Source organism: Hyla sarda (genome assembly GCF_029499605.1).
Source record: "Hyla sarda isolate aHylSar1 chromosome 1 unlocalized genomic scaffold, aHylSar1.hap1 SUPER_1_unloc_22, whole genome shotgun sequence".
Lineage (NCBI taxonomy): Eukaryota > Metazoa > Chordata > Amphibia > Anura > Hylidae > Hyla > Hyla sarda.
In genome coordinates, this window is record NW_026607584.1 from 165,001 (window position 1) to 177,507 (window position 12,507).

The following is a 12,507-nucleotide window of genomic DNA, read 5'->3' on the forward strand; positions in this document are numbered from 1 at the left end:
AGCCTCTCCAAATCTGTTTTGTAATATTTATATTAAAAATGTAATGGAAAAAAAAAGTTTTTATGTGTTGTAAAGTAAGCTATTTCTAACAAGTTCCAAAATGTATGTTATTAAAAAAGAAAAAAATTATAATTACCATGTTTCTTTTCATTTTTGAAAACCCACCACTAGGGGTCTCCCTACATGTCCCGTCCGCTAGTCTCTTATTGATTTCAGACTCATGCTGGCCTGGCATGAGTTCGAAATCTCAGGCTGCAGCCAGGACACGTGACTGCTGCTCCCTGCCTGTCAATCACGCAGCTCAGCTCTTGCTCTCACATACCCCCCCGCCGACCGCTCCCAGTCACTGTGGCTGACCCCTGCCCCCCCCCCCCCCGCCTCATTCATGAAGGTGAAGCCTCCACCCCCCTCCTTCCCCGTGGACTGATGTGAAGCAGCAGTAGGAGGTTAGGCTGCCTCCTGCTGTTGCTTAGCAACAACTCCCAGCATGCACAAAAGGGCATGCTGGGAGTTGTTATGCAACAGCAGACAGCACAACTACATCTACCAGCATGCACTTTGGTAGTTTGTGCAAGCTGGGGGGGTTATAGTTAGTTTTTCTATGAAAAAGTGTGCCTCCAGCAGTTGCATAACTACAACCCCCAGCATGCACGGACAGCCAAAAGGCATGCTGGGAGTTGTAGTAGTGTGCCTCCAGCTGTTGTATAACTTAGTCCCAGTGAAGTGGAATGACTTCTTCAGATACTCAGTGCATATCTGTTCCCGTCCAGATTGATTATCTAAGTAAAGTTTGATGCATCGGAGTGAAGTGACAGACACTGACGCTCTGTTCAGGTTAAAGGGTTATTCCAGGCAAAACCTTTTTTTTTTATATATCAACTGGCTCCGGAAAGTTAAACAGATTTGTAACTTACTTCTATTAAAAAATCTTAATCCTTCCAATAGTTATTAGCTTCTGAAGTTTTCTGTCTAACTGCTCATTGATGATGTCACGTCCCGGGAGCTGTGCATGATGGGAGAATATCCCCATAGGAACTGCACAGCTCCCGGGACATCATCAGAGAGCATTTAGACAGAAAACAACAACTCAACTTCAGAAGCTAATAACTATTGGAAGGATTAAGATTTTTTAATAGAAGTAATTTACAAATCTGTTTAACTTTCCGGAGCCAGTTGATATATTAAAAAAAAGTTTTGGCCTGGAATACCCCTTTACGCAATTCTCTGGTGTTTATTACGGCAGAGTTCACAGGTTATATAGCCTCCAGAATTAACATAAATTACCACCCACATTATCCATCATTATCCGTGACGTGTGTGTACGTGCGTGTGGTTTTGTTTTATAGACTTGTTTTTCTCCTAAGCCTTAATCATAATCTTGCTCCTCTTTCCCTCCAGATGGTCACCTGACACAAATACTTTATTAGTCGGACATTATCAGGTGTTGTCCAGGATACGGATCCTGGTACAGACATCACTATCTCTCTACAACATTAATATTGGTAATAATAAAAGTTCAGTCTTGATTGTCAGACTCCACGGGAAGAAAGGCTGATGCCATCTGTTTCAAATGAGCAAATATTAGCAAAATGTGAAATAGTCATTTTATCCCAATTATATATATGATTATTGATATTGAATCCATTACAATTCCCTCTTGAAATGGCTATTTTACACCAGCTCAGAGAAAGCGCCGGCCGGCGCGAAACTAGTTGCAAGACTCCTTCTCCCCTCCACGTCCCACACCTGCTGGATCTCCTAATATCATCTGAAAATAAACTTTCTCCGGTTTGTGAATTTTGACAGTGGGTGAGTGCAGTTTCGGCTTTTTCCTTCTACTTCGTGGAATTATATATAACTACTATAATACTGCTCCTATATAGAAGAATATAACTACTATAATACTGCTCCTATATACAAGAATATAACTACTATAATACTGCTCCTATATACAAGAATATAACTACTATAATACTGCTCCTATATATAACTACTATAATACTGCCCCTATATACAAGAATATAACTACTATAATACTTCCCCCATATACAAGAATATAACTACTATAATACTGCTCCTATATACAAGAATATAACTACTATAATACTGCTCCCTATATATACAAGAATATAACTACTATAATACTGCTCCTATATACAAGAATATAACTACTATAATACTGCCCCTATATACAAGAATATAACTACTATAATACTGCCTCCTATATAGAAGAATATAACTACTATAATACTGCTCCTATATACAAGAATATATCTACTATAATACTGCTCCTATATACAAGAATATAACTACTATAATACTGCTCCTATATACAAGAATATAACTACTATAATACTGCTCCTATATACAAGAATATAACTACTATAATACTGCCCCCTATATACAAGAATATAACTACTATAATACTGCTCCTATATACAAGAATATAACTACTATAATACTGCCTCCTATATACAAGAATATAACTACTATAATACTGCTCCTATATACAAGAATATATCTACTATAATACTGCTCCTATATACAAGAATATAACTACTATAATACTCCCTCCTATATACAAGAATATATCTACTATAATACTGCTCCTATATAGAAGAATATAACTACTATAATACTGCTCCTATATACAAGAATATAACTACTATAATACTGCTCCTATATAGAAGAATATAACTACTATAATACTGCCCCTATGTACAAGAATATATCTACTATAATACTGCTCCTATATACAAGAATATAACTACTATAATACTGCTCCTATATCTACTATAATACTGCTCCTATATACAAGAATATAACTACTATAATACTGCTCCTATATACAAGAATATAACTACTATAATACTGCTCCTATATACAAGAATATAACTACTATAATACTGCTCCTATATACAAGAATATAACTACTATAATACTGCTCCTATATACAAGAATATAACTACTATAATACTGCTCATATATACAAGAATATAACTACTAAAATACTGCTCCTATATACAAGGATATAACTACTATAATACTGCTCCCTATATACAAGGATATAACTACTATAATACTGCTCCCTATATACAAGAATATAACTACTATAATACTGCTCCTATATACAAGGATATAACTACTATAATACTGCTCCTATATACAAGGATATAACTACTATAATACTGCCTCCTATGTACAAGAATATAACTACTATAATACTGCTCCTATGTACAAGAATATACCTACTATACTACTGTTCCTATATACAAGAATATAACTATTATAATACTGCTCCTATATACAAGAATATAACTACTATAATACTGTCTCTAATCTAAATCCTAGCACAGAGCATGCTCAGCGTGCAGCCAACCATTACCGGACGATGCTTTGGGATATATGCCAAAATTGTATCACCGTACGCTGCATTTCCTGCCTCCAGGTACTGCTAGATGGGTCGCAGTCTAATATGTGTGCTGTTTGCTCTCCTGCGGATGATCAGTCTTTCTTTCTTAAAGAAGCTATTTTTTTCTTGGTTCAAGCAGCATATGGCTACTCAGGAGCCTGCACGTAAAAGGAGAGGGGGTCAGCCACATTCCAGCCAACAGGTCTCTGAGTCCTCCTCCTCGGAATCCGAGACTTCAGAGTCATCATCTGACTCAGAGGATGCCATCACTGAAGACAATTATTTGTTCAGGAAAGAACAGACAGACAAGTTGATCAAGGCAGTAAAAAACACTATGAAGGTAAAGCAAGGCGAGTCTTCAACACAAGACAAGGACAGCCTGTTTTACTTCCCAAAGAAGAAATACAGGACATTTTCGGGCCATCCAATGCTTAAAACCATCATGGAGAGAGAATGGGTAAAGCCAGAAAAAAGAGTTGACCTTGGATCAAGGTTCAAAGCAGTCTACAAACTAGATCCTGCGGATTCAGAGCAGTGGGAAAGTCCTGGTAAAGTTGACGCCACAGTGGCAAAACTCTCCAAAAAGACACTGTTACAGTCTGAAGATTCCTCTGTTCTCAAAGATTCTCTGGACAGGAGGATGGATGTCCTACTGAAAAACGGATATCTGAATTCAGCCGCACTGTGTAAGACAGCGCTTGCAACAGTTCCTGTATCCAGAGCTCTGAGATTGTGGCTTAGTCAGCTAGGTCGAGACAATGAGCAGAGGGCGCCAAGGGAGGAACTATATCGGCAGGTTACTTCGCTAAAGACAGTTGCAGAGTTCCAATGCAGCAAGAAGAGCAGTGTTGCTAAAGCCATGGTCAGGAGATGTATCCTCAAAGATAAATTTGTGTGCTCTTCCTTTTCAGCCAGGGCACCTAATCGGCCCTCAGTTGGAGAAAATCCTGGAATCCGCTCAGGAGAATAAAGGTTTTTCCTTCCCTCAACCTAAGACGCAAGCCCTTTCGGTCCTTTCGGCCCATAGTCTGAAGCACTTTCCGAAGGAGACCGTTCCATAGCAGGGACAGAAGATTCGGAAGAGGTCAGCAGACCAAAGGAAAGAAAAAACAGCCGGAGGGTTCTCAGTCCAAAACGGATTTCTGAAGCCAGAGGTCAGATCACGGTCGGCTCAAGACTTTTACGGTTCCTGCCTGCTTGGGAAGATATCACGACCGACAAATGGGTCTTAAGTGATGTCAGAGCAGGATACAAGCTGATTTTTCTTAATCATCCTCGGGAAAGGTTTGTGTTCAACTGTCCGGAAAATCTGGTTATTTTTCAGTTAATCCGAGAATTCCTTCAAAAAGAGGCTCTGGAAGAAGTTCCTCAAGAAGGGAGAGGTCAAGGCATCTTCTCACGGGTCTTTCCAGTTCCCAAGCCGCAAAACAAGTTTCGGCTGGTGATCGACCTCAGATTTTTCAAAAAATTTCTAAAGAAAGAAAAGTTCAAGATAGAGACTATAAGATCTGCAATCCATCTTATACAAAAAGGTTCTTTCATGGCGTCCATAGATCTTATGGATGCTTATCTGCACGTGCCGATTCACCCTGCTTCAAGGAAATATCTCAGGGTGGCTATCAAGATGGAACAAGGGGTACAACACTATCAATTCCACTCTCTACCGTTTGGGGTGTCTTCGGCGCCCAGGGTGTTCACAAAAGTGGCCATAGCAGTGGTGGTGGCTCTTCGTCTTCAAGGGATACACCTGGTGCCCTACTTGGACGACTGGCTCCTGATAGCAGATTCTTCGGAGGAGTTGGAACATCACCTACAGTCGACTTTACGGATGTTACAGGAGGTTGGTTTCCTGGTCAATTTAAAAAAATCCAACTTGACACCAGCAACCAGGAAGAGATTCCTAGGGTTTATAATAGACTCTCAGCAGCAGAAGTTGTTCCTGCCTCAAGACCGGATGCTTATCCTCACTTCACAGGTGGCTTAAATCATAGAAACTCCACAGGTGTCCATTGGTGTTGGGATGAGAACTCTGGAGCTCTTAACTGCGGCAATAGAAGCAGTGCCCTGGGCCAAGGCTCATATGAGAGACCTATAGGAAGAAGTGTTGTCTGCATGGGACAAGAGTCTCGAATCCTTGTCTTCTCCCCTCAGGTTATCACAGCATACGAGGAACAGTCTCAAATGGTGGCTGGTCAAGAAAAATCTTCAGGATGCAGCTTGAAACCTTCAGACAGTATCCTGGTTACAACAGATGCCTCGAAGTTGGGCTGGGGAGCCCACGTAGCAGATCTGTGGGTGCAGAGGTGTTGGTCCCAAGAAGAATCATGGATGTCATCCGACCTGCGAGAAATGAGGGCGGTAAGATTAGCCTTGTTACACTTCAGCTCTCTGCTGAGGAAGAAACCCCTGCTGGTTCAGACAACTAGACTACTGTGTTTTTATTATTTGAACAAGCAGGGGGGCACTCGAAGTCCAGGCCTACAGAAAGAGTGCAAGCGCATCATGGCCTGGGCAGAGAGGACTGTTCCCAGCATTTCAGCTGTGCACATAAAGGGCGTCCTTAATGTGCAAGCGGATCGTCTGAGTCGATCAAGGTTGAGCCCCAACGAGTGGTCACTGAATACTGTTTACTTCCTGCAACTGGTGAACAGATGGAGTCTGCCGGACTTCCATATGATGGCCACACGAGAGATTCTGAAGATTTCCAGATTTGCTTCCCTAAATCACCAGGATCATCCGGACATCTTGAATGCCCTCACAATTTCGTAGCAAGGTCTCCACATTTATCTGTTTCCCCCTCCAGTGATGATAGGTCGGGTGATCAGGAAGATACTGACGGACAAGCCGGATGTCATCCTGATAGCTCCCTACTGGCCGAGGAGAGTATGGTTTCCAATACTTCTGCGGATGTCGAGGGGCAGGTGCCTCAAGTTTCCTCCCCACAGAGATCTCCTGGTCCAGAAAGGCTTTCATCATCCACGGCCAGAGAAACTGCACTTTACTGCATAGAGTTTGAGAGCGCTAAATTCCGGATGACTGGTTTGTCAGAAGAAGTCATATCCACTCTTCTAGCGGCAAGGAGAAAATCCACCAATGCTCTGTACTCCAAGCTTTGGAGAAAGTTCACATCTTGGAGACAGGAGAAGAGTCGGGATGAGGTGTCCTTGCCAGTTATCTTAGAGTTCCTGCAGGATGGCTTCAACAAAGGTTTGAGACCCAACACCTTAAGAGTCCATATGACTGTGATCAACTCTTTCATGGATGGAAGATTTGCTAATCATCCGGTAATAGCAAGATTCTTCAAAGCCTTGAAACAACTAAGACCAGTAATCCGTCCTCCAGTCTCTACGTGGGATCTCACTCTCGTCCTAAGAGCCCTGACAATGCCTCCCTTTGAGCCTCTACAAGAAGTTTATCTGAAATGGTTGTCATACAAGGTTTGAGAGATTGGAGAGATTCAAGCCCTTTCATCTAGGGATCTTCTCCTGCGATTCGTGCCAGAGGGAGTCTTGCTGCGGACGGTGCCGTCCTTTAGACCCAAAGTGTCTTCAGAGGTAAATGTGAACAAGGAAATCTTTTTACTTAGGTACCTGCCAGAACCACAAGATGAAGAAGAAAGGCTCCTACAGAATCTGGATGTCTCGTCGGCTCTGTCATGTTACCTGGACAGGACGAAGGAGTTCCGGGTAGATGAAAACCTGTTCATCCAGTTTGTTGGAGCCAGAAAAGGGAAAAAAGTTGCCAAGGATAAAAAAAAAGTTGCCATCTCGGACGAGATGGCTGAAGTCCGCTATTCTGGAGGCCTACAAAAAGGCGGAAGTTGAGCCTCCCTCAAAGCTCATTCAACTCGTGCCACAGCTACGTCCTGGGCGGAAAGAGCGCAAGTATCTATCCAGGAGATCTATAATGCAGCTTCGTGGTGGACAAGTTCGACCTTCGTGAGGAACTACAGGCTAGATATCCAGGGCACGCATCCAGCCTTTAGCACAGGGGTGCTTAATGCTGCATTTAATTAAGTATCCCCCCCCCTTTGTTTGCCATTCAGCTCCCTTCTGTGCTGCTGGAAGACGAAATGGAAAGTAAAAATTTATACTCACGTAATTTTGCTTTCCTTGAGTCTGAAGGCAGCACATACAAACCCTCCCTATTAAATATTATTTTTTTCTGCATCAGAACTGAGTCTATTCATTAACATGGAGTGGATGGGTTCTGATGGATGTATGTAACCAGGCATGGCCTGGGATTGGTTAATTCTTCATTGTTCTTTTAGGTGGGCGGTCCTAGGATGAACTGGATGAAGCTATTAATTAACCCTTCTGTGCTGCCTTCAGACTCAAGGAAAGCAAAATTACGTGAGTATAAATTTCTACTATAATACTGCCTCCTATATACATAAATATAACTACTGTAATACTGAAATGTCATATTTAAGGGCTATCATTCAAATCAAATGACCCATAGCTATGACGGTTACTCTACCAAGCATATCCCCCATCATTTGTTTTTAGCAGTAAGCTGTTCAGTCTATTACATTTCATCATCTATGATAGTGTTTCCCAACCAGGGAGCCACCAGCTGCTGCAAAACTACAACTCCCAGCATGCCCGGACAGCCTTTGGCTGTCCGGGCATGCTGGGGGTTGTAGTTTTGCAACAGCTGGAGGCACCCTGGTTGGGAAACACTGATCTAGGAGAATGGCCAAGTATCGAGGATATGGGCAAACTGGGCAGGTGCAGAATGGCAGTGACCTGACACTTATAATTGTATTCCTGTGTTATCATTTCACATAAGGGGTATTTCCTAGCACCCCCATGAGACTAAGGGTGCATTCACACTATGGTTTTTACATACAGCAGCCGGATCCAGCTGGATAATTTAAACACCAGCTGCTGCCATAACCACGCCGGACCCGTGCCGCACCCCATTCATTTCAATGCGCCGGACAAAGCAAGATAGGGGCTCAGGTCGGCTCATTTTTGAACCGTATCAATTTTTGTTGCCAGACGGGAACCACAGCAGACCGCGGTTTTCAGTACGACAACAAAAACTGTTACAGTTCAAAAATGAGCCGACCGGAGTCAATATCTGACCCCGTCCAGTTCACTGACATGAAAGGGGTACGGCACAGGTCCGGCAGAGATATGGCAGCAGCTGGTGTTTAAATTCTCCCACTGGATCCGGCTGCCGTATCCCTAAAACCTAATGGGAACTGCTATAATCCAACAAACCCAGGAATCAGTGGTCATCATTGTTATAGGGTCCAGTCAGGGTCATCTATAGGGGGACAGAGACACTAGTATGGGGGGGGGGGGTCTACACTGCCCTGCCGGGCCACCTCCCAGGGGGGCTCATCACTGAATGATGATGGGGGGTGGGAGGGGGAAAAGGAAAAAAGGAGAGAGGTGCGGTATTCCTCCTCTCCCTCATTGGCGGTCTCAGTGTCGGAGGCAAGTGAGTGTTTTCACTTTATTTCAGGTTGTAGTGAAGTGCTTTTTTACTTCTACTGAAATAAGGTAGGTAGATTTTTCTGTGGTGCAGGTGTTCGGGATTTTAGGCCTTTTATGGGGGGGGGGGGGGAGTTTGCGGTCGGTTACACCACCATACATGTGTACTACAGCGCAGTATAAATGTCAGTGTTACCGAGGTCAGGCCTCATAGACAACAGCGCCTGGTAGACCTGGAGGCCATGACTGGGGCGCAAGACAGTTTAACCCTATAGATGCTACAATCAGTACTGACTGCGGCATACATAGGGTTACACTGCCAAGACAGTCAGGAAAGTAATCCCGCCCAGGACATAAAAGTACATCACGGGGTGGTGAGGGGGTTGTGTCATCTATCCCCTGTATCTCAATAACAGGGACCCCAGTGTCCCCAGGTAGGGAGGAGGTACATTCACTATGGGAGCTGCAGAAACAGCCGAGCACAGACTGAGGTGTCCAGTGATCGGACGCCACATGATCAGCTAGGATCGGGATAACACAACCTTTCTAAAAGGGTCTCAGCAGGTGAAGCCCGGACCGTCCTGGAATTCTTCATCACTGGAATAAGTCCCTTCTCTGTGAGGTGTTTGGGTCTCCAGTAGCAGCTCCCCATGGATTATGCCTGTTGGGTCTTCTCCATGAGGAGCAATGAATATCACAACCATATACCACACTCTTCTCCTACCATGTAAACTATAGTGATGACATCGCTGGATCGGTGACTACGTTCTAATAGAAAACTTTTATTATCAATTGGGAACAAGTTTGGAGATGCAGTATATGATATAAATGTATAAACCTCAGATATCCTATGTACAGGGTTAATATATAGATGTGTTATCTGCATCATTTATTGCTCTGAATTGGCTTCTCCCCTGTGTGAGTTATTTTATGTTTAACAAGATGTGATTGCTGAGTAAAACATTTCCCACATTCTGCACATGAAAATGGCTTCTCCCCTGTGTGAGTTCTTTGATGTTTAACAAGACCTGATTTGTCAGTGAAACATTTCCCACACTCTGAGCATGAAAATGGCTTCTCTCCTGTGTGAGTTTTTTGATGTTGAACAAGATGTGATTTCTCAGTAAAACTTTTCCCACATTCTGAGCATGAAAATGCATTCTCTCCTGTGTGAGTTTTCTGATGTTTAAGAAGATTAGATTTTTCAGTAAAACATTTCCCACATTCTGAACATGAAAATGGCTTCTCTCCTGTGTGAGTTCTTTGATGTCGAGTAACATCTCCTTTGCAAGTAAAACATTTCCCACATTCTGAGCATGAAAATGGCTTCTCTCCTGTGTGAGTTCTTTGATGTTTAACAATATTTGATTTCTTAGTAAAGCAGTTCCCACATTGTGAACATGAAAATGGCTTCTCCCCTGTGTGAGTTCTTTGATGTTGAACAAGAACTGATTTCTGAATAAAACATTTACCACATTTTGAACATAAAAATGGTTTCTCTCCAGTGTGAATTTTCTGATGTTCAACAAGACTTGATATCTTAATTAAAGATTTCCCACATTCTGAGCATGAATATGGTTTCTTTCCTGTATGAGCTCGTTGATGTCCAACACCCCTTCTGTGACTTTTATTTTGCTGAACATCCTGTGATGACTGAGAAGACAGGACCTGTATATAAGGATGAGATGACAGATCTTGGCTGTGAAGGGCTGAGGGTGTATCTGGGATAATGGAATGTTCTTCATATGTATCTTGTGTGATATCATCATCTGCTTTATAATCTGAAGATATAAGATTCTCCTCTGATCTCCTGCTACAAGAATCTGCAGAGAATAACACAGATTATATCATTGAGTATTAACCTTATTTACACTTTTCCATCTAGAGTCACATGAGAGTTTGTTTTTTGTGGGACCAATTTTACTGTGAAACATAAAAAAATTGTGTGATAAAATTCAATTGAAATAAAATGCAATTCTGCAAATTTGGGATTTTTTCATCACCTACCATATAACGTGATGTCACAACTGACGTTATACTTATCCATCAGGTCAGTATCATCATCCAACTTGTAGAGTTTTCCTTATGTTTTAATAAAAAAAAATGCTTTAACCCCTTAAGGACTTAAGGTTTTTTTTTACTTTTGTTTCTTCCTCCTCACCTTCTAAAAATCTGAACGCTTTCAGTTTTCTACCTACAGACCCATATGAGGTTGTTGTTGTTTTTTGCCACCAATTTTACTTTGTAATGACATCAATCATTTCACCACAAAATCTACGGTGAAACAAAAAAAAAATTATTATTTGTGAGGCAAAAACTGAAAAACCCCACTATTATGTAACATTTGGGGGCTTCCGTTTCTACGCAGCACTTTTCGGTAACAATGACACCTTCTCTTTATTCTGTATGTCCATACGGTATAAGTAAAATCAAAACCGAATGACCAGGGAGTCAGGAGTTTGTCTGGCGCAGAGAGGAACCATCAGGCAGCCAAGTAAAATCAATGGATTTATTAGATGCAACGCGTTTCGCTGCGCATGCGCAGCTTCATCAGGCATGGCAAGGGAAGGCTGGTAACAGATATATATACCTCCAGGGATTAATCATTAGAGTACTTTTTAAAAGAGTTGTTACATAGAATTACATATCCACATATAAATGTGACAATGTATGAAAAATATGTAGATAGATATAAATAAATATAAATAGGCAAACAAAAGTCACAAAAATAATAATAAAACAACAATATAAAAGCACAATGCAATTTTATAAACATATATATATATATAAAATATAATATAATTATCGCATGTGGTGTGAATATAACACCACAAGCGACTCAAGGAATCACATCGCTTAGTCACCGGTGCGGCATTCAACAACGTAAGTAGGATATTATTTCAAAAAATGTATATGATATAAAGAGATATGGACCTATAAGGTGTTATGTATATTAATTCAAAGGATAAAAAATTTTTAATTATATATCGCTGTCTTATTAAATAAAAAATAAACAGTGCAGTAAACAAAATCGCAACTGACCAGAAGGGGATGTATGAACACTACTTGGAGAAAACTGAAAAAGATGAACTAGAGTAGCTAGTGCGGTATTGAATATAGCACCCGGCGAAAACGCAGGGTGTGAATATTCGTAAAGAGATCCAAATTTACAAACATTAAATAATTAAATAAAAAATACAGAGGTTTCTATATGCAAAAAGGAAGGGAAGAACAAAAACTGAATTTGGATAATAAAACATAAGGAATAATAAATACACAGTGGGGCGCTCCAGGGTGAACAGCACAGAAGGAACGAAGAAATTTTTTTTAATCAAGGTATAATATTTTGGAGATTCATCCATAGGAAAAAATGGAAAATTTTTAAACCCTAATTTATCAAATTATTTGACTGTATCGATACATTCATTAAAACCTTGAGGGTGCAAAGTATGTAGTTTGTGAATCCAGAAGGATTCACGATTGTTTAATCTTTGTATTCTGTTAGGTAAATGAATGGGGATAGTTTCTAGAATAATTAATTTCAAAGTTTCTGTATTTTTTTGATGATGAAGAGTGAAGTGTCGGGACAAACTATGCAACAAAAAACCATGTTTTATGTTCCATCTGTGCTTGTTCATCCTGGAGCGCACC

The 12,507-nt window shown here is 41.2% G+C and overlaps 1 protein-coding gene across 1 annotated transcript in view; it reads left to right on the forward strand.

Moving 5' to 3' along the window:
- The window catches only part of LOC130298118 (uncharacterized), a 78,164-nt gene that overhangs the window by 1,481 nt on the left and 64,176 nt on the right, over positions 1-12,507 (forward strand). Inside the window, 6 exon segments of the mRNA XM_056551014.1 lie at positions 1-15; positions 3,549-4,274; positions 4,440-5,252; positions 5,564-5,770; positions 6,064-6,836; positions 6,999-7,197. The exon segment at positions 1-15 is cut by the window's left edge and continues 281 nt beyond it. Of these exon segments, the coding sequence (XP_056406989.1) occupies positions 1-15; positions 3,549-4,274; positions 4,440-5,252; positions 5,564-5,770; positions 6,064-6,836; positions 6,999-7,197 (2,733 nt within the window).